The sequence below is a fragment of the Bufo bufo genome, chromosome 9 (assembly GCF_905171765.1).
Source record: "Bufo bufo chromosome 9, aBufBuf1.1, whole genome shotgun sequence".
NCBI lineage: Eukaryota > Metazoa > Chordata > Amphibia > Anura > Bufonidae > Bufo > Bufo bufo.
Window position 1 is genome coordinate 155,543,147 of NC_053397.1, and position 22,882 is coordinate 155,566,028.

Here is a 22,882-nt window from a genome sequence, read left to right on the forward strand (position 1 = left end):
TATGGGAGGATATCTGTGGATGGCACTGTTATGGGGGGTCTGTGGATGACACTGTTATGGGGAGGGGAATCTTTGAATGACACTGTTGTGGGGAGGGAGATCTGTTGATGACACTGTTATGGGTGGAATCTGTGGATGACCATGCTATGGGGGGATCTGTGGATGACACTATATAGCATCTTATGCTATATGTGTCATCCACAGATCCCCCCCATAACAGTGTCCCCCGCCGCTCACAGCAGTATACATATCTAAACAGTAATCCTTAACCTCGAGTAACTTTAACACAGCGCTATCCTGTTTACTACCTTACAATCAAGGTCCGGTAACAGGTAGAGCAGGCGTAACGTCACTCACTCACATCACGTGCCTGCTCCGCCTGCTTCATTCATTAAGTGGGAAGAGCAGGCGAAAGTAGCCTAAGTTCCATCCATAGGAACGGCCCCATCCCACCAGAAACTTTCTCTGAAAATTAGGGACAGTGTCTGCACATTTGGCACTGATGGGGTTATTACACAAGCATTAGTAATGAACACTGAATAAATTAGTAATGAACACTGAATAAACCGTACAGGGGGATTTCCTGGGGGATGTTTATGGGGATGCACTGTGGTATTGTATTGCTGGCCCGCCTACTTGTGTTGGCCCTGCCTTCCATCAATTTGGACCCGACTATAAAATAGGGCCACTTTTTGTATTTTTTTTTACCTGGGCCACTTTAAAGGGAACCTGTCACCTGCAAAACGCATATTAACTGCCTCCGGACCGCCCAACGCAGGATCGCGTTCCGGAGGCGGCAGCCCTGCGCAGAGTCACGCATATATGCGTCATCTCGCGAGACGCAAGATTTCCTGTGAACGCGCGCACACAGGCGCGCGCGTTCACAGGATCGGAAGGTAAGCGAGTGGATCTCCAGCCTGCCAGCGGCGATCATTCGCTGGCAGGCTGGAGATGTGATTTTTTTAACCCCTAACAGGTATATTAGACGCTGTTTTGATTTCAGCGTCTAATATACCTGCTACCTGGTCCTCTGGTGGTCCCTTTTGTTTGGATCGACCACCAGAGGACACAGGCAGCTCAGTAATAAGTAGCACCAAGCACCACACTACACTACACCTCCCCCTGTCACTTATTAACCCCTTATTAACCCCTGATCACCCCATATAGACTCCCTGATCACCCCCCTGTCATTGATCACCCCCCTGTAAGGCTCCATTCAGACATCCGTATGATTTTTACGGATCCACTGATACATGGATCGGATCCGCAAAACACATACGGACGTCTGAATGGAGCCTTACAGGGGGGTGATCAATGACGGGGGTGATCACCCCATATAGACTCCCTGATCACCCCCCTGTCATTGATCACCCCCCTGTAAGGCTGCATTCAGATGTCCGTATGTTTTTTACGGATCCACGGATCGGATCCGCAAAACACATACAGACGTCTGAATGGAGCCTTATAGGGGGGTGATCAATGACAGGGGGGTGATCACCCCATATAGACTCCCTGATCACCCCCCTGTCATTGATCACCCCCTTGTAAGGCTCCATTCAGACGTCTGTATGTTTTTTACGGATCCACGGATCGGATCCGCAAAACACATACAGACGTCTGAATGGAGCCTTATAGGGGGGTGATCAATGACAGGGGGGTGATCACCCCATATAGACTCCCTGATCACCCCCTTGTAAGGCTCCATTCAGACGTCTGTATGATTTTTACGGATCCACTGATACATGGATCGGATCCGCAAAACACATACGGACGTCTGAATGGAGCCTTACAGGGGGGTGATCAATGACAGGGGGTGATCACCCCATATAGACTCCCTGATCACCCCCCTGTCATTGATCACCCCCCTGTCATTGATCACCCCCCTGTAAGGCTCCATTCAGAAAAATTTTTGGCCCAAGTTAGCGGAAATTTTTTTTTTTTCTTACAAAGTCTCATATTCTACTAACTTGTGTCAAAAAATAAAATCTCACATGAACTCACCATACCCCTCACGGAATCCAAATGCGTAAAATTTTTTAGACATTTATATTCCAGACTTCTTCTCACGCTTTAGGGCCCCTAGAATGCCAGGGCAGTATAAATACCCCACATGTGATCCCATTTCGGAAAGAAGACACCCCAAGGTATTCGCTGAGGGGCATATTGAGTCCATGAAAGATTGAAATTTTTGTCCCAAGTTAGCGGAAAGGGAGACTTGTGAGAAAAAAAAAAATAATCAATTTCCGCTAACTTGTGCCAAAAAAAAAAAAATATTCTATGAACTCGCCATGCCCCTCATTGAATACCTTGGGGTGTCTTCTTTCCAAAATGGGGTCACATGTGGGGTATTTATACTGCCCTGGCATTTTAGGGGCCCTAAAGCGTGAGAAGAAGTCTGGGATCCAAATGTCTAAAAATGCCCTCATAAAAGGAATGTGGGCCCCTTTGCGCATCTAGGCTGCAAAAAAGTGTCACACATCTGGTATCGTCGTACTCAGGAGAAGTTGGGCAATGTGTTTTGGGGTGTCATTTTACATATACCCATGCTGGGTGAGATAAATATCTTGGTCAAATGCCAACTTTGTATAAAAAAATGGGAAAAGTTGTCTTTTGCCGAGATATTTCTCTCACCCAGCATGGGTATATGTAAAAAGACACCCCAAAACACATTGCCCAACTTCTCCTGAATACGGCGATACCACATGTGTGACACTTTTTTGCAGCCTAGGTGGGCAAAGGGGCCCACATTCCAAAGAGCACCTTTCGAATTTCACAGGTCATTTACCTACTTACCACACATTAGGGCCCCTAGAATGCCAGCGCAGTATAACTACCCCACAAGTGACCCCATTTTGGAAAGAAGACACCCCAAGGTATTCCGTGAGGGGCATGGCGAGTTCCTAGAATTTTTTATTTTTTGTCACAAGTTAGTGGAAAATGATGATTTTTTTCTTTTTCTTACAAAGTCTCATATTCCACTAACTTGTGACAAAAAATAAAAACTTCCATGAACTCACTATGCCCATCACGAAATACCTTGGGGTGTCTTCTTTCCAAAAATGGGGTCACTTGTGGGGTAGTTATACTGCCCTGGCATTTTAGGGGCCGAATGCGTGAGAAGTGGTTTGAATTCAAAATCTCTAAAAAAATGGCCGGTGAAATCTGAAAGGTGCTCTTTGGAATGTGGGCCCCTTTGCCCACCTAGGCTGCAAAAAAGTGTCACACATCTGGTATCCCCGTACTCAGGAGAAGTTGGGCAATGTGTTTTGGGGTGTCTTTTTACATATACCCATGCTTGGTGAGAGAAATATCTTGGCAAAAGACAACTTTTCCCATTTTTTTATACAAAGTTGGCATTTGACCGAGATATTTATCTCACCCAGCATGGGTATATGTAAAATGACACCCCAAAAAACATTGCCCAACTTCTCCTGAGTACGGCAATACCACATGTGTGACACTTTTTTGCAGCCTAGGTGGGCAAAGGGGCCCACATTCCAAAGAGCACCTTTCGGATTTCACCGGCCATTTTTTACAGATTTTGATTTCAAACTACATACTACACATTAGGGCCCCTAGAATGCCAGGGCAGTATAACTACCCCACAAGTGACCCCATTTTGGAAAGAAGACACCCCAAGGTATTCGCTGATGGACATAGTAAGTTCATAGAAGTTTTTATTTTTTGTCACAAGTTAGTGGAATATGAGACTTTGTAAGAAAAAAATAAAATAAAAAAAATCATCATGTTCCGCTAACTTGTGACAAAAAATAAAAAGTTCTATGAACTCACTATGCCCATCAGCGAATACCTTAGGGTGTCTACTTTCCGAAATGGGGTCATTTGTGGGGTGTTTGTACTGTCTGGCCATTGTAGAACCTCAGGAAACATGACAGGTGCTCAGAAAGTCAGAGCTGCTTCAAAAAGCGGAAATTCACATTTTTGTACCATAGTTCGTAAACGCTATAGCTTTTACCCAAACCATTTTTTTTTTTTACCCAAACATTTTTTTTTTATCAAAGACATGTAGAACAATAAATTTAGAGAAAAATTTATATATGGATGTCGTTTTTTTTGCAAAATTTTACAACTGAAAGTGAAAAATGTCATTTTTTTGCAAAAAAATCGTTAAATTTCGATTAATAACAAAAAAAGTAAAAATGTCAGCAGCAATGAAATACCACCAAATGAAAGCTCTATTAGTGAGAAGAAAAGGAGGTAAAATTCATTTGGGTGGTAAGTTGCATGACCGAGCAATAAACGGTGAAAGTAGGGTAGGTCAGAAGTGTAAAAAGTGGCCTGGTCATTAAGGGTGTTTAAGGTAGGGGGGCTGAAGTGGTTAAACCGACCACAGTACCTTACAGTATCCCCCAGTGTGTTGCTAATCATGTTTTTCTTTCCTCTTTGTGTTTCTTCATACTTATTAAAAACGCTGTTTTAATGTCGGTTGGCGCTGTCTCCGAGTCAGGCTTGAAGTCAAGGGGGCAGTGGCCTCCTTGCTTCAAGTAAAGCTAAGCACGCCCCTTACCCCTCCTCTACAATTAGATGGACATGCTGCCGTGATCACGCTCTTCCAGTGCAGCGTGATGCAGCGTGACGGCCGGGCGCGCGCGATCAAACTGTCCGGCGCATCCGCAGTCAGCAAAATGCAGGCGGGTGAGTGAGGATTGCGCTGTAACAGGCAGAGTACCGCGCATGCGCTAGAAGAGCGCGATCCCGGCTTCACGGCAGCATGTCCATCTAATTGTAGAGAGGAGGGGTAAGGGGCGGGCTTAGCTTTACTTGAAGCAAGGAGGCCGCTGCCCCCTTGACTTCAAGCCTGACTCGGAGACAGCGCCAACCGACATTAAAACAGCGTTTTTAACAAGTATTAAAAAACACAAAGAAAAACATGATTAGCAACACACTGGGGGATACTGTAAGGTACTGTGGTCGGTTTAATATGCGTTTTGCAGGTGACAGGTTCCCTTTAAGTACCCAGTCCACCCCTGCACCTCCACCGCCGCACAGCCTGCCCTGTGCCATATCCATACAGATGTCATTCATCTGTAAAGCCTGGATACTGCAAAAAGAAAAAAAACATGCAGCGAAACACTAAGGGTGAACTTGGGCTAAATGCACGACGACTGTTCTGACGTGACCCTAGTCATCGTCAATAACGCCGCCAGTGGTGGCTCTAAAGTTACAATTCGGGGGAAAGAAAACGCACGAAAGCGGAAGTTGAAACTTCCAAGTAGTTAGCAGTTTCCCAAACCCCACCCACCTCAGGAATCACTGAGCCAATTAGGTTACACTTCGAAAGCGAGGCCTGGAACTCGCGTGACGTCATCACACCTCCAATCAGCGCAAGGAACCAAAGCCATGGGACTGGTTCTGTTGAAATGCTGGGACAAGTGACGTCACGCCGCTGCTGAGCTGCACGGGAACGGTTGTAGCGGCGGCTGGTAACCGGGGAAGGATGTGAACTTGTACGGCCGGTGGAGATCGAGGCTCCCAGGGGTTCGGCTGCAGTAGGTGAGTGGATAGCCAGGCATGGTACTGTATATAAGAGGGTGAGACATAGGCCAGCACTGTCTGTGGGTACATGGTCCAGTGCAGGACCAGGCACACCTCCCTTACAGCAGAGCCTTCTCCAGAATCGGACAAGTTTCTATTGTTGTGGATACTTCCTCCTGACAACTTCCCTTGTATCCCTTTCCTGACAACCCCCTTTAGTAGTATTTGCTTCATAACTGTCCCGCAATACCTAGGATTCTGCCATTTTGGGACCTTTCCTAAGTGTGGAAGCTATGTCTTTGGGTAATGCTCAGTATTTCAGGGTTCTTTACCAAGGCCTCCTTCCATGGTCTGTACAGAGGTACTGCCCCATATTCGGCTCTTGGCCGCACTGAAGACCGCGTTCTGTCTGAGGCTCATAGACCCTGTATTGTTACAGAATAAATCGTATTTCCATGAGGGTCTGTTTTCTGGCCGCAGTTCACATTGGGACTCCCCATCTTGTTTCTCTTCTTCTGGCACAGTTTACAGGCCAGTCCCTAGTTCTTGTAATTTGGGAGGACACCACTGCACCCAGAGGAAAGTGTAAGGCCCTTTAACACGGGCGAGAATTCCATGCGGGTTCAATGCGTGAAGTGAACGCATTGCACTGGCGTTGAATCCCGATCCATTCATTTCTATGGGGCTGTTCAGATGAGCGGTGATTTTCACCCATCAATTGTGCGTTGCGTGAAAATCGCAGCATGCTCTATATTCTGCGTTTTTCGCGCAACGCAGGCCCCATAGAAGTGAATGGGTCTGCGTGAAAATCGCAAGCAAGTGTGGATGTGGGGGGATTTTTCACGAATGGTTGCTAGGAGATGATGTCAGTAAATTGATAAAAGTCAATTTACTGTATTATTTTCCCTTATAACATGGTTATAAAGGAAAGTAATAGCATTCTGAATACAGAAGGCTTACTAAAATGTGGCTTTAGGTGTTAAAAAAATAAATAAATGTACTAACCTCATCCTGTTGTTCGCACAGCCGGCATCCTCTTCTTCTTTTTTTCAGGACCTGCAAAGGGACCTTTGATGACGTAATCGCGCTCATCATGTGGTGAGAGCGGTGATGTCGGAGAAGGTTTACTTTTAAAGACTTGTCAGTTGCTCCCTGTATTGGGAGCCATTCACATGTAGCAGGATTGTTGTAGAAAGTCATATGCATGTGAATGGGGAAACTCAGAAGCTTGTGCTACAAATCTGAGTGTGTATATACCCTTATATAGTATGTTTTTGACCCAGGAAAAATATTATATCTCATGAAATCCAGCCCATAATTATAGTAGCTTTTGTATTTACAATAATAAAAAAAAACTTAAATCCCCAGACATTTGCAGAGTAACATTAGCACAACCTGCTGTCTCTGTTGAACAGCCTTTCTGTCCACCTTGGTAAATGTGCTTAGGTGGACGCACGTGATGGTGCATCTTCAGAAGCAGCAGGCTCACCACACCAAGGATCCCTCCACTTACCTGCTGGAAGAGAGAATCAAGACTGGGTTTGTGTGTCCACCTCGGCACCTTTGGTGGACGCACAAAGGCCATTCAATAGAAACAGCAGGTGGCGATGTAGTAACATTAATTCTTGAATGTCTGGGGCTAAAAGCATTATAAAAAATAGTGTAAAAACTGAAAATGATTAATTATGGTCTTGGTTTAACTACAAACAATATTCTCTGTGGCATAACCCCTTTTGACAATTTTTTTTCTCAGCAGATTAGAGAACTCATGTGAGAAGTCATTGTGATTGTGCCAGCTCAAAGCTCACGGTGGCATGGAGGAGAAAGAGAGATGTGGAGAGAGATTCCTGTCTTACTTGTAGGCTTAAAAACCTGGTGTTTCTATTCTCGCACTTCACAAGGAATCCTGCTCCCAGACACTTTTCTAAAAGAACACGACACTGTTTTTGTGAAGGAGCCTGGGACATAAATCACATGAGCCACACTAGGACCTCGTGTGAACAGTCACTCTAAAGGCTTTTCGTGGACATTGTCACGATTATTGTGGTTTGGACCCAACTTTTATTTACAGCCATGAGCTGTGTACCATGGAAAGGGGAAAAGGCAAAATCGGAAAGTGAGTTTCAGGAGCCTCTGCCAGCACACATCTACCACGAAAAGCAGCGCCGGGAGCTCTGCGCCCTCCATGCCTTGAACAATGTCTTCCAGGATGCTGGAGCATTCACTCGGGAAGCCCTTCAGGAAATATTCCAGAGGTGAGGAGCTTATGGACACTAGATGACGTGTATGTAGGAATATTGTTGGAAAGTGTTGACTTGACGAGATTCTTACTTAATACACATGCTGATGAAAAATCTGCGGTGGGGATTTTAAAGGCCAATGGACACCTTTTTGGGGCATTTTTTATATATATATTCCAGAAAATGGACGGCACTCCAGTTAGATGAAAAAAATTTGGTGATACCTTTATTCAACCATCCGGTGCAACGTTTCGGCTCTAAATGAGCCTTTTTCAAGCACTGTTCAGTATTCGGCGCAGGCGCGGTGAGGAAGCTGGCAGCCTGCGAGCGTTGTTTCCCTCACTGCGCCTGCGCCAAATGCTGATCGGCTTGAGATTTCACCAGAGCACAGGGCAGACAGATGCGAGCGCTGCCTGGCCCTGTCAATCAGGACTTGGTGGGAGAACGGTGCCTCTAGGAGCAGGAACTACGCCCCCCCTGCTCCTAGAGGCTAATGAGCATATTATAAAAGTTAGATTTATGGCGTAGCGGGAGCATAGATAAAAGTAGGAATAGGCTGGTTAGGTTTAGCTGACATTAGCACATCGCTAATGTCAGCTAGCTTAATAGGGTAAAATCATTTTTTTTGCGGATCCATTGTAACAATGCCTAAAACGGACATACTGATGTGGACAGCACACGGTGTGCTGTCCGCATTTTTTGCTTACCCATTGAAATGAATGGGTCCGCATCCTTTCCACAAAAAAAAAATGGAACAGAAACAAACAACGTTCGTGTGCATGTAGCCTTATGCTGTCACTACTTCATGCTGCACTAATTTGATGACAGGCTCTCTTTTAACAGGACAAGTAGTCTGTTCTGAAACCCCCTTGCAATAATCTGTTCATATGATTCCATGATTGTCTATTCCTTTATTATTCCTGCTACAAATTATGAATGCTAGAAATGTGCAGTAAAAGTCTGGATGGGTATTATCAGCTGGGGGGGTGTCCCTGCACAGTCAGACATAATCCAGTCAGTGCTGCTGGTGGCAGACTGTGCAGGGCCCCACCCCCATTGCAAACTGCTAGTAATTCATTCATAATTGCTATCAGGAATAATAAAGGGCTGGCACAATGTAGAGTCGTAGGATCAGATGCTCTAGAATTGTTACTACATGGAAGCAAATAGTTACTAAACCATACGTGTCAGGGGAGGTGACAGGTGACTGTATCCAATAGGTTATCATTTGGGGTTGTCCGGGTCCTTGTACCAATAATTAACAATAGGCTGAAGACTAGCTGTGGTGTTTAGGGTGCAGAACATACAAAATATAGAAGGCTTTAACCCCTTAGGGACGCATGACGTACCGGTACGGCATGTTTCCCGAGTCCTTAAGGACCCAACGTCATGGGTTTAAACCGCGATTGTGGCGCGGCGGGGGTTAATCGGGACAGGATGCCCGCTGAAATCATTCAGCGGGCATCCTGTCACAACGCCGGGGGGATTGTGACAGGATCTCACAGGCCCCGGAAGCTGTATGAGTAATACACACAGTATTACTCATACAGCCAATGCATTCTAATACAGAAGTATTTGAATGCATTGTAAAGGAATATACCCCCCAAAGTTCAAGTCCCAAAGTGGGACAAAAAATAAAGTGAAAAAAAAGTTGAAAAAATAAAGTTTTCCCCCCCCAAAAATTCAAAGTTTTATGTAAAAATAAACAAAAGTAATTTTCCCCAAATAAAGTAAAAAAAAAATTGGTAATAAATAGGGGGGAAAAGAAAGTATACTTATTAGGTATTGCCGCGTCCGTATCGACCGGCTCTATAAACATATCACATGACCTAACCCCTCAAAGGAACACTGTAAAAAATAAAAAATAAAAACTGTGCTAAATAAACAATTTTTTTGTCACCTTACATCACAAAAAGTACAACAGCAAGCAATCAAAAAGGCGTTTGCCCACCAAAATAGTACCAATCTAACCGTCACCTCATCCCGCAAAAAAAGAGCCCCTACCTGAGACAATCGCCCAAAAAAAAAAAAAACTATGGCTCAGAATATGGAGACACTAAAACATCTTTTTTTTTTTTTTTGAAAAAAGCTGTTATTGTGTAAAACTTACCAAATATGTATACATTTTTTTTATTTATGTATCGCCGCGTCCGTATCGACCGGCTCTATAAAAATATCACATGTCCTAACCTCTCAGATGAACACCATAAAAAATAAAAACTGTGCTAAATAAACCATTTTTTGTCACCTTACATCACAAAAAGTGTAATAGCAAGCGATAAAAAAGTCATATGCACCCCAAAATAGTGCCAATAAAACCGTCATCTCATCCCGCAAAAAATGAGACCCTACCTAAGATAATCGCCCAAAAACTGAAAAAACTATGGCTCTCAGAACATGGAAATACTAAAACATGATTTTTTTTTTTGCTTCAAAAATGAAATCATTGTGTAAAACTTACATAAATAAAAAAAAAAGTATACATATTAGGTATCGCCGCATCCGTGACAACCTGGTCTATAAAAATATCACATGATCTAACCTGTCAGATGAATGTTGTAAATGACAAAAAATAAAAACGGTGCCAAAACAGCTATTTCTTGTTACCTTGCTTCACAAAAAGTGTAATATAGAGCAACCAAAAATCATATGTACCCTAAACTAGTACCAACAATACTGCCACCCTATCCCGTAGTTTCTAAAATGGGGTCACTTTTTTGGAGTTTCTACTCTAGGGGTGCATCAGGGGGGCTTCAAATAGGACATGGTGTCAAAAAAACCAGTCCAGCAAAACCTGCCTTCCAAAAACCGTATGGCATTCCTTTCCTTCTGCGCCCTGCCGTGTGCCCGTACAGCGGTTTACGACCACATATGAGGTGTTTCTGTAAACTACAGAATCTGGGCCATAAATATTGAGTTTGGTTTGGCTGTTAACCCTTGCTTTGCAACTGGAAAAAAATTATTAAAATGGAAAATCTGCCAAAAAAGTGAAATTTGTATCTCTATTTTCCATTAATTCTTGTGGAACAACTAAAGGGTTAACAAAGTTAGTAAAATCAGTTTTGAATACCTTGAGGGGTGTAGTTTATAGAATGGGGTCATTTTTGGGTGGTTTCTATTATGTAAGCCTCGCAAAGTGACTTCAGACCTGAACTGGTCCCTAAAAATTGGGTTTTTGAAAGTTTCTGAAAAATTTCAAGATTTGCTTTTAAATTTCTAAGCCTTGTAACATCCCCAAAAAATAAAATATCATTCCCAAAATGATCCAAGCATGAAGTAGACATATGGGGAATGTTAAGTAATAACTATTTTTGGAGGTATTACTATGTATTATAGAAGTAGAGAAATTGGAACTTGGAAATTTGCAATTTTTTACAAATTTTGGTAAATTTGGTATTTTTTTTTTTTATAAATAAAAATGCCTTTTTTTTACTTCATTTTACCAGTCTCATGAAGTACAATATGTGACGAAAAAAAAATCTCAGAATGGCCTGGATAAGTCAAAGCGTTTTAAAGTTATCAGCACTTAAAGTGACACTGGTCAGATTTGCAAGTCCTTAAGGTGAAATAGGGCTGAGTCCTTAAGGGGTTAAGGATGGGGGGGTAGCGAGTTGCATACTGTGAGGGATATACGGTAGAAATCTTGGACACAATGATGAGCAGAGAGGTTCTTGAAATTACATGTAACGGTCCCTTCCAATGTTTGCGCAACTTAACATCACAAAATACACCCCCCATGTTAGCTGCAGAAGAACAGAATGCAAATGAAGTTTAGTTGCAGATTGCCCAAAGCTGAATGTCTCCATTCAGTTCAATGGATGTAATCTGCACAGAAATCCGCAACGTTATTCACACACTAAATCTGCAACTTTGAAAAATCCCTACGTGTGGACTTTGTTGCAGAAAATTTTGCCACACAGGGCAAATATTCCACAGCAGAATGTCAGCTGCGGATTTTGCATCAATTTCAGAGGTATTTCTGTTGCAGATTTTGCTATGGCGTTGCCGCAGATTTTACCGTACGCATTGCAAAGGGTGAAATCCACGCAGCATAAATAGACATATTCTGAATAAAAAATCCACACCACAGGTCAATTTACACTGGATTTTCTTCTTTTTACAGCCTGTGGATGAGATTTCTTAAAGGGCACTTGTTATCTACTTTATGCTGCCCTCACGGATGGCGGCATAAAGTAGTGATAGACGCGCTGGTTTCAGCAGTGAGCTAAAAGTAAGTGGTTACTGAGAACCAGCTTTGTAATCATCACAGCTCGGGCCTGAAAGAGTCACGGATACCTCAGAAGAGTCGAGGTTATTCATGATCTCCTGCTCCACCTCCCCCCCACCTTTTGGATGAGGAACATGGCCTCCATTTATTTACACTGGAGATGGACTGCACGTGCACTAGTTTCCCAGTGTAAATTAAAATGGGGTTCTGTCCCTACGCGGCCATGTTCCCAGCACAGTGCCAGCCTGCAGGTAAAGGGAATTTTGTGTAAACTATCAGTGTCGATATTTAATAATTCTTATTACTAGCTGCATGTATGTGCTGTTACCAACATGTGCAGCTAATAAAATAAACTGGCCAACCCCTTTAAAGACCCTAAAAGATCACAAAACTGATGCAAGATCTATAAAATGTAGTGAAGGTAATCTTTTCACCGGTGACTGTATAACCTCCCTTCTGATCCTCAGTTACTTTTCTATTCCTAAGCGACTGCCATTGAGGCTCCCATAGGAAGACATCTGACTTCTTGTCCACACATCAGATGCTGTGTTATTTGGAAAGTCAGTGTTAGTCACATGACACAGCTGAGAATCAGAAGGGAGGAGATAACTCGCAAATTACAGCCTCATGCAGACGTCTGTGGAACACGGTCCATGAGATACCGGACTGGCATTGCAGGAGCGCATGGCGTCATTGGTTGCTATGACGCCGTGCGTTTCGTGCTGCCGCTGCTGTACAGTAATACACTCATATAGATCATACGAGTGTATCACTGTACTGCGGCGGCACAAAGCGCACGGCGCCATAGCAACCAATGACGCTGTGCGCTCCTGCAATGCCAGTCCGGTATCTCATGGACTGTGTTCCGCGGGCGTCTGCATGAGGCTAAAGACATTGGTAAGAAGATCAACTTCACTACAACTTACGTCTAGTACCTTTCTAACAAGTGAGAGAATACATTTTTTGTGGAGTACTTCTTTAATGTAACAACCTCTTCAATGGCTTCAACCTGTGGCTCTCCTGCAGTTGTAAAACCACAATTAACTAGCTTCACAACCACAGGAGAGCCACAGATTGAAGACCACTGCATTAGATTTCATCTTCTTTTACTGCTAGAACCACAAGAAAAGTATACTATAAGACAGAGATCAGCAACCTTCGGCACTGCAGCTGTTGTGAAACTACAATTCCCAGCATGCTCCATTCATTTATATGGGAGTTCTGAGAAGAGAACAGCAAGTATGCATGCTGGGAGTTGTAGTTTCACAACAGCTGGAGTGCCGGAGGTTGCCTACCCCTGCTATAAGAGAACAAAAAATCAACCTGGTCAAAGAATAAACCACACAAACGCTGTCTGATAGATAGTTATATCCTTTTATATCTACGTTTTTGGGCCTATATTACAGACTGCTGGCAATTCGTTTATAAAATTCTAGTAGGAGTTATAGAGGAATTGCACATGTAAAAAAAAAAAAAAAAAAAATGCCCCAGAACTGTTTCATGGGGAATGCAAGTAGTTACTACAACAGACATGTCAGGAGAGACGACAGGTCCTCATTAAATACTGATTGCCTGTCCTTAGTGAATGGAACAGCATGTCGTACCAGGTCCAGCTCTCTGTATTGCCTGTGTAAATAATGTTTAGGGTATAGCACTGGTGTCACGCCCTGCTCTATGGGTGTTCTGAGGAGATCTGTCAGAGTTGCTGCACGTGACTCGATCTGACAGTTTTTGTTGTGGGTTTGAACTGAATCCCACCTCCTCCCAGGTGTTGTTCTTTAGGTAATTGGTGAGACTATTTATTCCTCCCTCTCCCTATAGCCTTTGCTGGTTATAGTTCTGCCTTGTGTGAGCTCTGGAAGTTTGGTGGATTGTCTGCTCCAACACATCTCTAAATAAGCCCTTTTTCCTTCTGTGTCTGTTTTTTACTAGGCCTCTAGGGTGACGCTAGCTCCTTTGGTTGTTGAAGGAGCTGGGTGTCTCTTTCCCTCTTCCCTACAGCTGAGGGTTTGGTTCAGTGTGTTTATAGTCTTAGGTACGTGGGCATGTGCATATCTACCATCGAGATATGCACATGGGCATAGATGCTTAGGGAAAGTGTTTTAGGGATTGCTAGGAGGTGACCCCTTTTGTTCCCTAGCATTTGGGGCCTATCAGTTGTTTTGTTTGCCTTGTCGTGTTCTATTTCCTTCCCTTATCTTACCTACCGTGACAACTGGCTCCAGTGCCTCATCTCCTTCATTGTGCTGATTGACAGACATCATTAGATTTCTTAGAATATTAGATTATCTGCAGTTTCTACCTTAATTGCCTGGTCTTGCGGACAAATGTCTGTGGCCTCTTGTAGCTCATGTCAATGCTTCATGCAGGATCCAATCACTGTTGTGGGAGATCAGGGGACTCTTTTTTTCCCCCAGAAAGTCTTTCTCCCAAGACTCGATCCAATCCCATCCTTGGGCCTAAATGTGTAGGAGCTGTAAGGCTGGGTTCACACGAGCGTGTCCGGATTAGGTCCGGATGCGTCCCGGTGTGTTGCGGCAAAACCGCGCGAGTAGGAATGCAATTGGAGTCAGTTTTGACTGCAATTGCGTTCCGATGTTCAGTTTTTATCGCGCGGGTGCAATGTTTTTTGCACGCGCGTGATAAAAAACCGACACTGGTACCCAGACCCGAACTTCTTCACAGAAGTTCAGGTTTGGGTTAGTTGTAGTGTAGATTGTATTACTTTCCCTTATAACATGGTTATAAGGGAAAATAATAGCATTCTGAATACAGAATGCATAGTACAATAGGGCTGGAGGGGTTTAAAAAAATAAACTCATTAACTCACCTTCTCCTCTTGATCTCGAAGTTCCCGGTCTCTTCTTTACTTGAGTTGTGGGCTAAAGGACCTTTGAGTTGAGTTTACTGATGAGTTGTGGGCTAAAGGACCTTTGGTGACGTCAGATCTCATGCTCCAATCACATGGTCCATCACCGTGGTGATGTACCATGTGATTGGAGCATGAGATCTGACGTCACCAAAGGTCCTTTAGCCCACAACTCAAGTAAAGAAGAGACCGGGAACTTCGAGATCAAGAGGAGAAGGTGAGTTAATGAGTTTATTTTTTTAAACCCCTCCAGCCCTATTGTACTATGCATTCTGTATTCAGAATGCTATTATTTTCCCTTATAACCATGTTATAAGGGAAAGTAATACAGTTTATAGACTGTCACCTAGCAACCATGCGTGAAAATCGCACCGCATCCGCACTTGCTTGCGGATGCTTGCGATTTTCACGCAACCCCATTCACTTCTATGGGGCCTGCGTTGCGTGAAAAACGCAGAATATAGAGCATGCTGCGATTTTCACGCAACGCATAAGTGATGCGTGAAAATCATCGCTCATCTGAACAGCCCCATAGAAATGAATGGGTCCAGATTCAGTGCGGGTGCAATGCGTTCACCTACCGCATTGCACCCGCGCGGAAATCTCGCCCGTGTGAACGCAGCCTAATATGGCTATGTGCATGAGCCTTTACTCTGTATTTCTGCATTCATTTCTCATTTAAGCTTTTGATCACTTTTTTTTATATGTTTATTTGCATTAAACAATTTTCCTTCTGTCTGTGATTTTTATTTTTTGCAGGTTGTCCCCCAATACATTGGTGACCCCACACAAGAAAAACATGCTGGGAAATGGAAACTATGATGTAAATGTTATAATGGCTGCCTTGCAGACAAAGGGTTATGAGGCCGTATGGTGGGATAAGAGAAGGTAATATTAACTCTCACCTCATATGATGACTTCTAATATTGTCATCTAACAGAGCTCGCACATACATTTCTGCCACTGCTATATTCATCTGAACATGCTGCAGGTACAACCCCTTTTAGATATAAGCAACTGGATTTCAGTCGCAGAAATGTCTGCAACAGATCTGCTGTGTGTGAACATGTCATACCAGTATAGTTATCATGGTGACGTATGGAGGTTCAAGCTTTGACTACTTTTCTGTCAGCATCATTGGTTCGGACTTTGCATATGATATTATCTATGACGTTTTTTCTTTCCTGACAGTCTGTACCTGGGTGTTACCAGTTGGGGGGTTGTCCCTGCACAGTCTGATCGGTGCTGGAGTTGGCGTTATATAAAAAGATGCCCCGGAATAGTTATTAGCAGGGGAATGCAAGTAGTTACTAAAACACATTTGGAGAAGTGACAGGTCCTTTTTAAGCTTTAGTAGGAATAATAGAGGAATAACACAACATGGAATTCTATGAAAAGATGCTCCAGAATTGTTATTAGATGGAGATGCAAGTAGTTACTGAAGCACATGTCGGAGAGGTGCCAGGTCCTCTTTAAGCAGGCACACGATATAATAAACGCTGTCTTTGCATTTACCCAGTAAAGCAGTAGTAAATATGTAGAAAGGGATTTCCTTCATTTCCCTGCGTCACGTGTCCCTGTTTTTGTATGAGGTGACTCACTGTGATGGAATTTCCAGACGTCAGTGAGAGAAGACGCGCCTAAGCATTCTTTACACCTTAAGAATCTGGAAGTATTTTGTGAACGAAAACGGAGATTGACTTCCCTTTCTGGTGTGAGAGAATCTTTATTTTTGGGTTCAGTGCTGAATTCAGGGTGCTGAGCGATTAAAGGGGTATTCCCATCTAGGACATTGGGGTCATATCGTTAGAGTATACCCTAGGGTTGGGCAATAAACCGGTATCAACTATATACTGTGGTATTAAGAAATGGCGATATCCCCATTTCTTAATCACCGCTGTATTTTAGTGAAGTCATAGGGGCAGACACGCGTCGCAGCGCTGAATGCCTCTAAAACGTCCGGCGCACATTACAGCCGGCATAGTGGAGAAGGAGAGAGTCCCTCCCCACTGTGATCCGGCTGCCACTGCGCCACCAATGAGAAGGTAGTAGTGAGGAGGAGGGGAGGGGCTATGGCCACTGCGCCACCAATGAGAATTACTGTCAATACAAATATAGACTGCGGGTGCCGGCCGTGTCACATACCCGGCACCCGGTCTCAATGACTGAAAGCGGCGATCCCGCAAACTGAGGCAATTTCCCCCTCAAATGTGGCACATGAGGGGTTAATTGGCACGGTTCGGTGGGATCCCTGTCATTGAGGCAGAGTGCCGGCTGTGGGATTTGGTTGGCACCCGCAGTCTATATTTGTATTATGGGGTTAATTACATTCATTGGTGGTGCAGTGGGCCCCTCCATGCCCCAGTATAATAAATTATAATCATTGGTGCACCCAAGTCCCCCAGTATCATAATCATTGGTGGCAGTGGCCACAGGGTCCCCTCCCCTCTTCATTGGTGGTGCAGTGGTAGCTTTGATCAGAGCCCCAGTAGTGAAATCTCAGGGCTCTCATCGGTTACCATGGCATCCAGGACGCTACTGAAGCCATCCATGGCTACCATGGTAATCTCCCTGCTGCCATGTGCACAAAGCACAGGGCAGCAGGGACAGTGTGAGATCCTATGCACCCTAATAGATCTCTATTAGGGTGCATAGGACGAAGGATGAAAAGATCCCAGGTTCTAGCCCCATAAGGGGGCGAATAGTCATTAACCACCTCCCGACCGCCTAATGCACGGATGCGTCCGAAAGGTGGTTGATTCATTCCTCCTGGACGCATCCGTGCGTCATCTCGCAAGACGCAAGATTTCCTGTGAACGTGCGCACACAGGCGCGTGCGTTCACAGGATCGGAAGGTAAGAGAGTGGATCTCCAGCCTGCCAGCGGCGATCGTTCGCTGGCAGGCTGGAGATGCGATTTTTTTTTTTCTAACCCCTAACAGGTATATTAGACGCTGTTTTGATAACAGCGTCTAATATACCTGCTACCTGGTCCTCTGGTGGTCCCTTTTGTTTGGATCGACCACCAGAGGACACAGGTAGCTCAGCAATATGTAGCACCAAGCACCACCCTACACTACACCCCCCCCCCCCCCCGTCACTTATTAACCCCTTATTCACCCCTGATCACCCTTGATCACCCCTGATCACCCCATATAGACTCCCTGATCACCCCCCTGTCATTGATCACCCCCCTGTAAGGCTGCATTCAGATGTCCGTATGATTTTTACGGATCCACTGATACATGGATCGGATCCGCAAAACACATACGGACGGAAATCTCACATGAACTCACCATACCCCTCACGGAATCCAAATGCGTAAACTTTTTTAGACATTTATATTCCAGACTTCTTCTCACGCTTTAGAGCCCCTATAATGCCAGGGCAGTAAAAATACCCCACATGTGACCCCATTTCGGAAAGAAGACACCCCAAGGTATTCCGTGAGGGGCATATTGAGTCCATGAAAGATTGAAATTTTTGTCCCAAGTTAGCGGAAAGGGAGACTTTGTGAGAAAAAAAAATAAAAAAATCAATTTCCGCTAACTTGTGCCAAAAAAATAAAATTCTATGAACTCTCCATGCCCCTCATTGAATACCCTGGGGTGTCTTCTTTCCAAAATGGGGTCACATGTGGGGTATTTATACTGCCCTGGCATTCTAGGGGCCCTAAAGCGTGAGAAGAAGTCTGGGATCCAAATGTCTAAAAATGCCCTCATAAAAGGAATGTGGGCCCCTTTGCGCATCTAGGCTGCAAAAAAGTGTCACACATCTGGTATCGCCGTACTCAGGAGAAGTTGGGCAATGTGTTTTGGGGTGTCATTTTACATATACCCATGCTGGGTGAGATAAATATCTTGGTCAAATGCCAACTTTGTATAAAAAATGGGAAAAGTTGTCTTTTGCCGAGATATTTCTCTCACCCAGCATGGGTATATGTAAAAAGACACCCCAAAACACATTGCCCAACTTCTCCTGAATACGGCGATACCACATGTGTGACACTTTTTTGCAGCCTAGGTGGGCAAAGGGGCCCACATTCCAAAGAGCACCTTTCGGATTTCACAGGTCATTTACCTACTTACCACACATTTGGGCCCCTAGAATGCCAGGGCAGTATAACTACCCCACAAGTGACCCCATTTTGGAAAGAAGACACCCCAAGGTATTCGCTGATGGGCATAGTGAGTTCATAGAAGTTTTTATTTTTTGTCACAAGTTAGTGGAATATGAGACTTTGTAAGAAAAAAAATAAATAAATAAAAAATCATCATTTTCCGCTAACTTGTGACAAAAAATAAAAAGTTCTATGAACTCACTATGCCCATCAGCGAATACCTTAGGGTGTGTACTTTCCGAAATGGGGTCATTTGTGGGGTGTTTGTACTGTCTGGGCATTGTAGAACCTCAGGAAACATGACAGGTGCTCAGAAAGTCAGAGCTGCTTCAAAAAGCGGAAATTCACATTTTTGTACCATAGTTTGTAAACGCTATAACTTTTACCCAAACCATTTTTTTTTTTTACCCAAATATTTTTTTTTTATCAAAGACATGTAGAACAATAAATTTAGAGCAAAATTTATATATGGATGTCGTTTTTTTTTTGCAAAATTTTACAACTGAAAGTGAAAAATTTCATTTTTTTGCAAAAAAATCGTTAAATTTCGATTAATAACAAAAAAAAGTAAAAATGTCAGCAGCAATGAAATACCACCAAATGAAAGCTCTATTAGTGAGAAGAAAAGGAGGTAAAATTCATTTGGGTGGTAAGTTGCATGACTGAGCAATAAACGGTTAAAGTAGTGTAGGTCAGAAGTGTAAAAAGTGGCCTGGTCATTAAGGGTGTTTAAGCTAAGGTGGCTGAGGTGGTTAAACACAACACCAAAACATTAAAATTTTAAATCGCCCCCTTTCCCGATTTTTACATAATTATTTTTTATAAACAATAAAAAAAACTAATTGGGTATCGCTACGTACGAAAAAGTCCAAACTATTAAAGTATTGAAAAATATCTCCTATGTGGTGAACGCCGTAATAGGAAAAAAAAAAATTAAATACACACAATTTTTAAAATAATTTTTTTTGTCTCCTCCCCTAAAAAATAGGATTGGACTGTTCTATTATGGGCCGCACGTTCCATAAATTGCGGAATGCATTTAATTTTTCTTTTGCGTGGTATCGAGTATTGCATTACTTTTTTATGGGACCTGATATTGAATCAAAATTTTGGTATTGTGACAACCCTAGTCACGGGGGTGTAAGTCCTTTAGGTCACAAAGAAATGGCATCTAGTGGCTGTAAACTCCCAGAGCCAGGAGACTGGTGCTGGATAACAGTCACCGCGCTCTGGGGGCTGCGGTAATATGGCTGTAGTGTGTAGGGACTTGGACCCATATGGGAAGCGCCAGTCTTTAGTAAATGACCCCCAATGTTTTATTTGACTGAAAGGCCTCTTTATGATGCCAAGGTGCCCTTCCTGACAATGTGCACCTATAATGGGCACACTCTGAACAACCCACTTATCACAGTGCTCTAGACTAAAAAAAATACCTAGTAGCCATTGGCTCCTGAACTGAAAAATTTAGGAGCCAAATTAAATTTTTAGTCGCCAAATCGAAACCAAATCAAAATTTTGGTATCGTGACAACGCTACGCCGATCAGATCGGCGTAGGGTTGTTTCCATACCAAAATTTTGATTCACTTTCGTCACCATAAAAAAGTATTGCGATACTCAATACCACGCAAAAATTAACACCCCAAAAAAAGCCGCTTGCATTTCGCATTTTATTAAACGTTCGGCCCATAATAGAACAGTCCTATCCTATTTTTTTGGGGTGACAAGGTGACAAAAAAATGGCGAATCGCATGGTTTTTATTTATTTCTGTTACGGCGCTCACCGCATAGGAGATATTTTTAAATATTTTACAGCGCTATGTAATATGTTTATTTATTGTTTATATATTTTAGATGTAAAATTGGGAAAGGGGGGATTTAAACTTAATATTTTAGGCTACTTTCACACTAGCGTTTTTCATTTCCGGCATAGAGTTCTGTCACAGGGGCTCTATACCGGAAAAGAACTGATCAGTTTTATCCCCATGCATTCTGAATGGAGAGTAATCCGTTCAGGATGTCTTCAGTTCAGTCGTTTTGACTGATCAGGCAAAAGAGAAAACCACAGCATGCTACGGTTTTATCTCCGGCGAAAAAAATGCAAGACTTGCCTGAATGCCGTATCCGGCATTTTTCCCCATAGGAATGTATTAGTGCCAGATCCGGTATTCAAAATACCGGAATACCGGATCCGTCCTTCCGGTCTGCGCATGCGCAGACTGGTAAAAATGTGTAAAAAGAGACAAGACGGATCCGTCTGTCCGCATGACAAGCGGAGAGATGAATTTGTTCTTGCAATGCATTTGTGAGATGGATCCGCATCAGGATGCGTGTCACAAATGCTTTCAGTCGCATCCAGATCGGCAGAAATACATGCCGGATCACACTGCCGCAAGTGTGAAAGTAGCCTTAGTGGTTTTTTTTTTCATTTTTTTATATACTTACTATTAGTCCCCTTAGGGGCTGGAACCCTTGTCCTATTCACCCTTAGGCCCCTTTCACATGGGTGAGATTTCTGTGCGGGTGCAATGCGTGAGGTGAACGCATTGCACCGCACTGAATCCAGACCCATTCACTTCATTGGGGCTGTGCACATGAGCGGTGATTTTCACGCATCACTTGTGCGTTGCGTGAAAATCGCAGCATGTTCTATGTTGTGCGTTTTTCACGCAACGCAGCCCCTATAGAAGTTAATGGGGCTGCGTGAAAATCACAAGCAAGTGCGGATGCGGTGCGATTTTCACGCATGGTTGCTAGGATGAAAGTCTATTCACTGTGTTGTTTTCCCTTATAACCTAGTTATAAGGGAAAATAATAGCATTCTTTAATACAGAATGCTTAGTAGAAGGTCAATTGAGGGTTAAAAAAAATTTAAATATGAACTCACCTCCTCCAATTGATCGCGTAGCTGCCGTTCTCCTGTTCTTTTTTCAGGACCAGTCAAAGGACCTGTGGTGACATCACTGTGCTCATCACATGATTCATCACCATGGTAATGGACCATGTGATGAGCTCAGTGACGTCACCACAGGTCCTTTGACAGGTCCTGAAGAAAGAACAGGAGACCGGCAGCTACGCGATCAATTGGAGGCGGTGAGTTAATTAATTTTTTATTTTTTTTAACCCTCATTGGCACTGCGCCACCAATGTTTATTATACTGGGGTGTTGGAGGGGGAGTGTACTGCACCACCAATGAAGATAACTGACCTGTTGATACAAATACAGGAGGCGGGTGCAGGAATCAAATAGCCGACACCCGACCTCTATGACAGGGAGCTGCGATTCGCTGCAGTTAACCCCTCAGGTGCCGCAGCTCCTTGTCAGAGGTCAGGTGTCGGCTATTTGATTCCGGCACCCGCCTCCTGTATTTGTATTAACAGGTCAGTTATCTTCATTGGTGGCGCAGTGGCCACAGTCCCTCCTCCTCCTCCTCCTCCTCCTGTCTCTCTTCCTATTGGCGGCAGCAGCACAGGGGGGAGGGAGAGACTCCTTCTCCACTGCGCTGCTGAGAAGAACATCGGCGGCAGGGCAGAGAACTATCATCTCCTGTGCCCCGCCGCTGTATTCAAGACTAAAAATTCTTGTCGCCATTTGTAAATTTTGGTCGCCATCTGGAGCCCTGTATCAGGGTTTTCCGCTAGGATGTCCCATTTTCTGTGGGAGTGGTGAAGATGGCTGATCGCTGCTATCTCCAGCACTCCCATAGAGAAGGAATGGAGCAGCAGGGGGCACGGCCGCTCCATCAGATTTATCGGCAACGGTGACCCCGTTCTTGGTGGACAACTAAGAGATATTACTGCATGGTGGCATCAAGGAGACATTATAATGTATGAGGTCAACAAGGAAACACGAGTACATGTTTTGAGGTTTTTTTTTTTCTAAATGGGCATTTATTAATATAGTTATCGTGGGAATATTTTTGATATCGCCC

General features: G+C 43.8%; 1 protein-coding gene across 1 annotated transcript in view; it reads left to right on the top strand.

Annotated features, from left to right (window-relative positions):
- Window positions 1-5,320: 5,320 nt before the first annotated feature.
- JOSD1 (Josephin domain containing 1) overlaps window positions 5,321-22,882 on the top strand; it is a 40,922-nt gene continuing 23,360 nt past the window's right edge. The window contains exons 1-3 of the mRNA XM_040408048.1: window positions 5,321-5,514; window positions 7,253-7,751; window positions 15,593-15,721. Coding sequence (XP_040263982.1) covers window positions 7,570-7,751; window positions 15,593-15,721 — 311 coding nt within the window. The 5' untranslated portion in view covers window positions 5,321-5,514; window positions 7,253-7,569. The remainder of the gene's footprint in view (window positions 5,515-7,252; window positions 7,752-15,592; window positions 15,722-22,882) is intronic.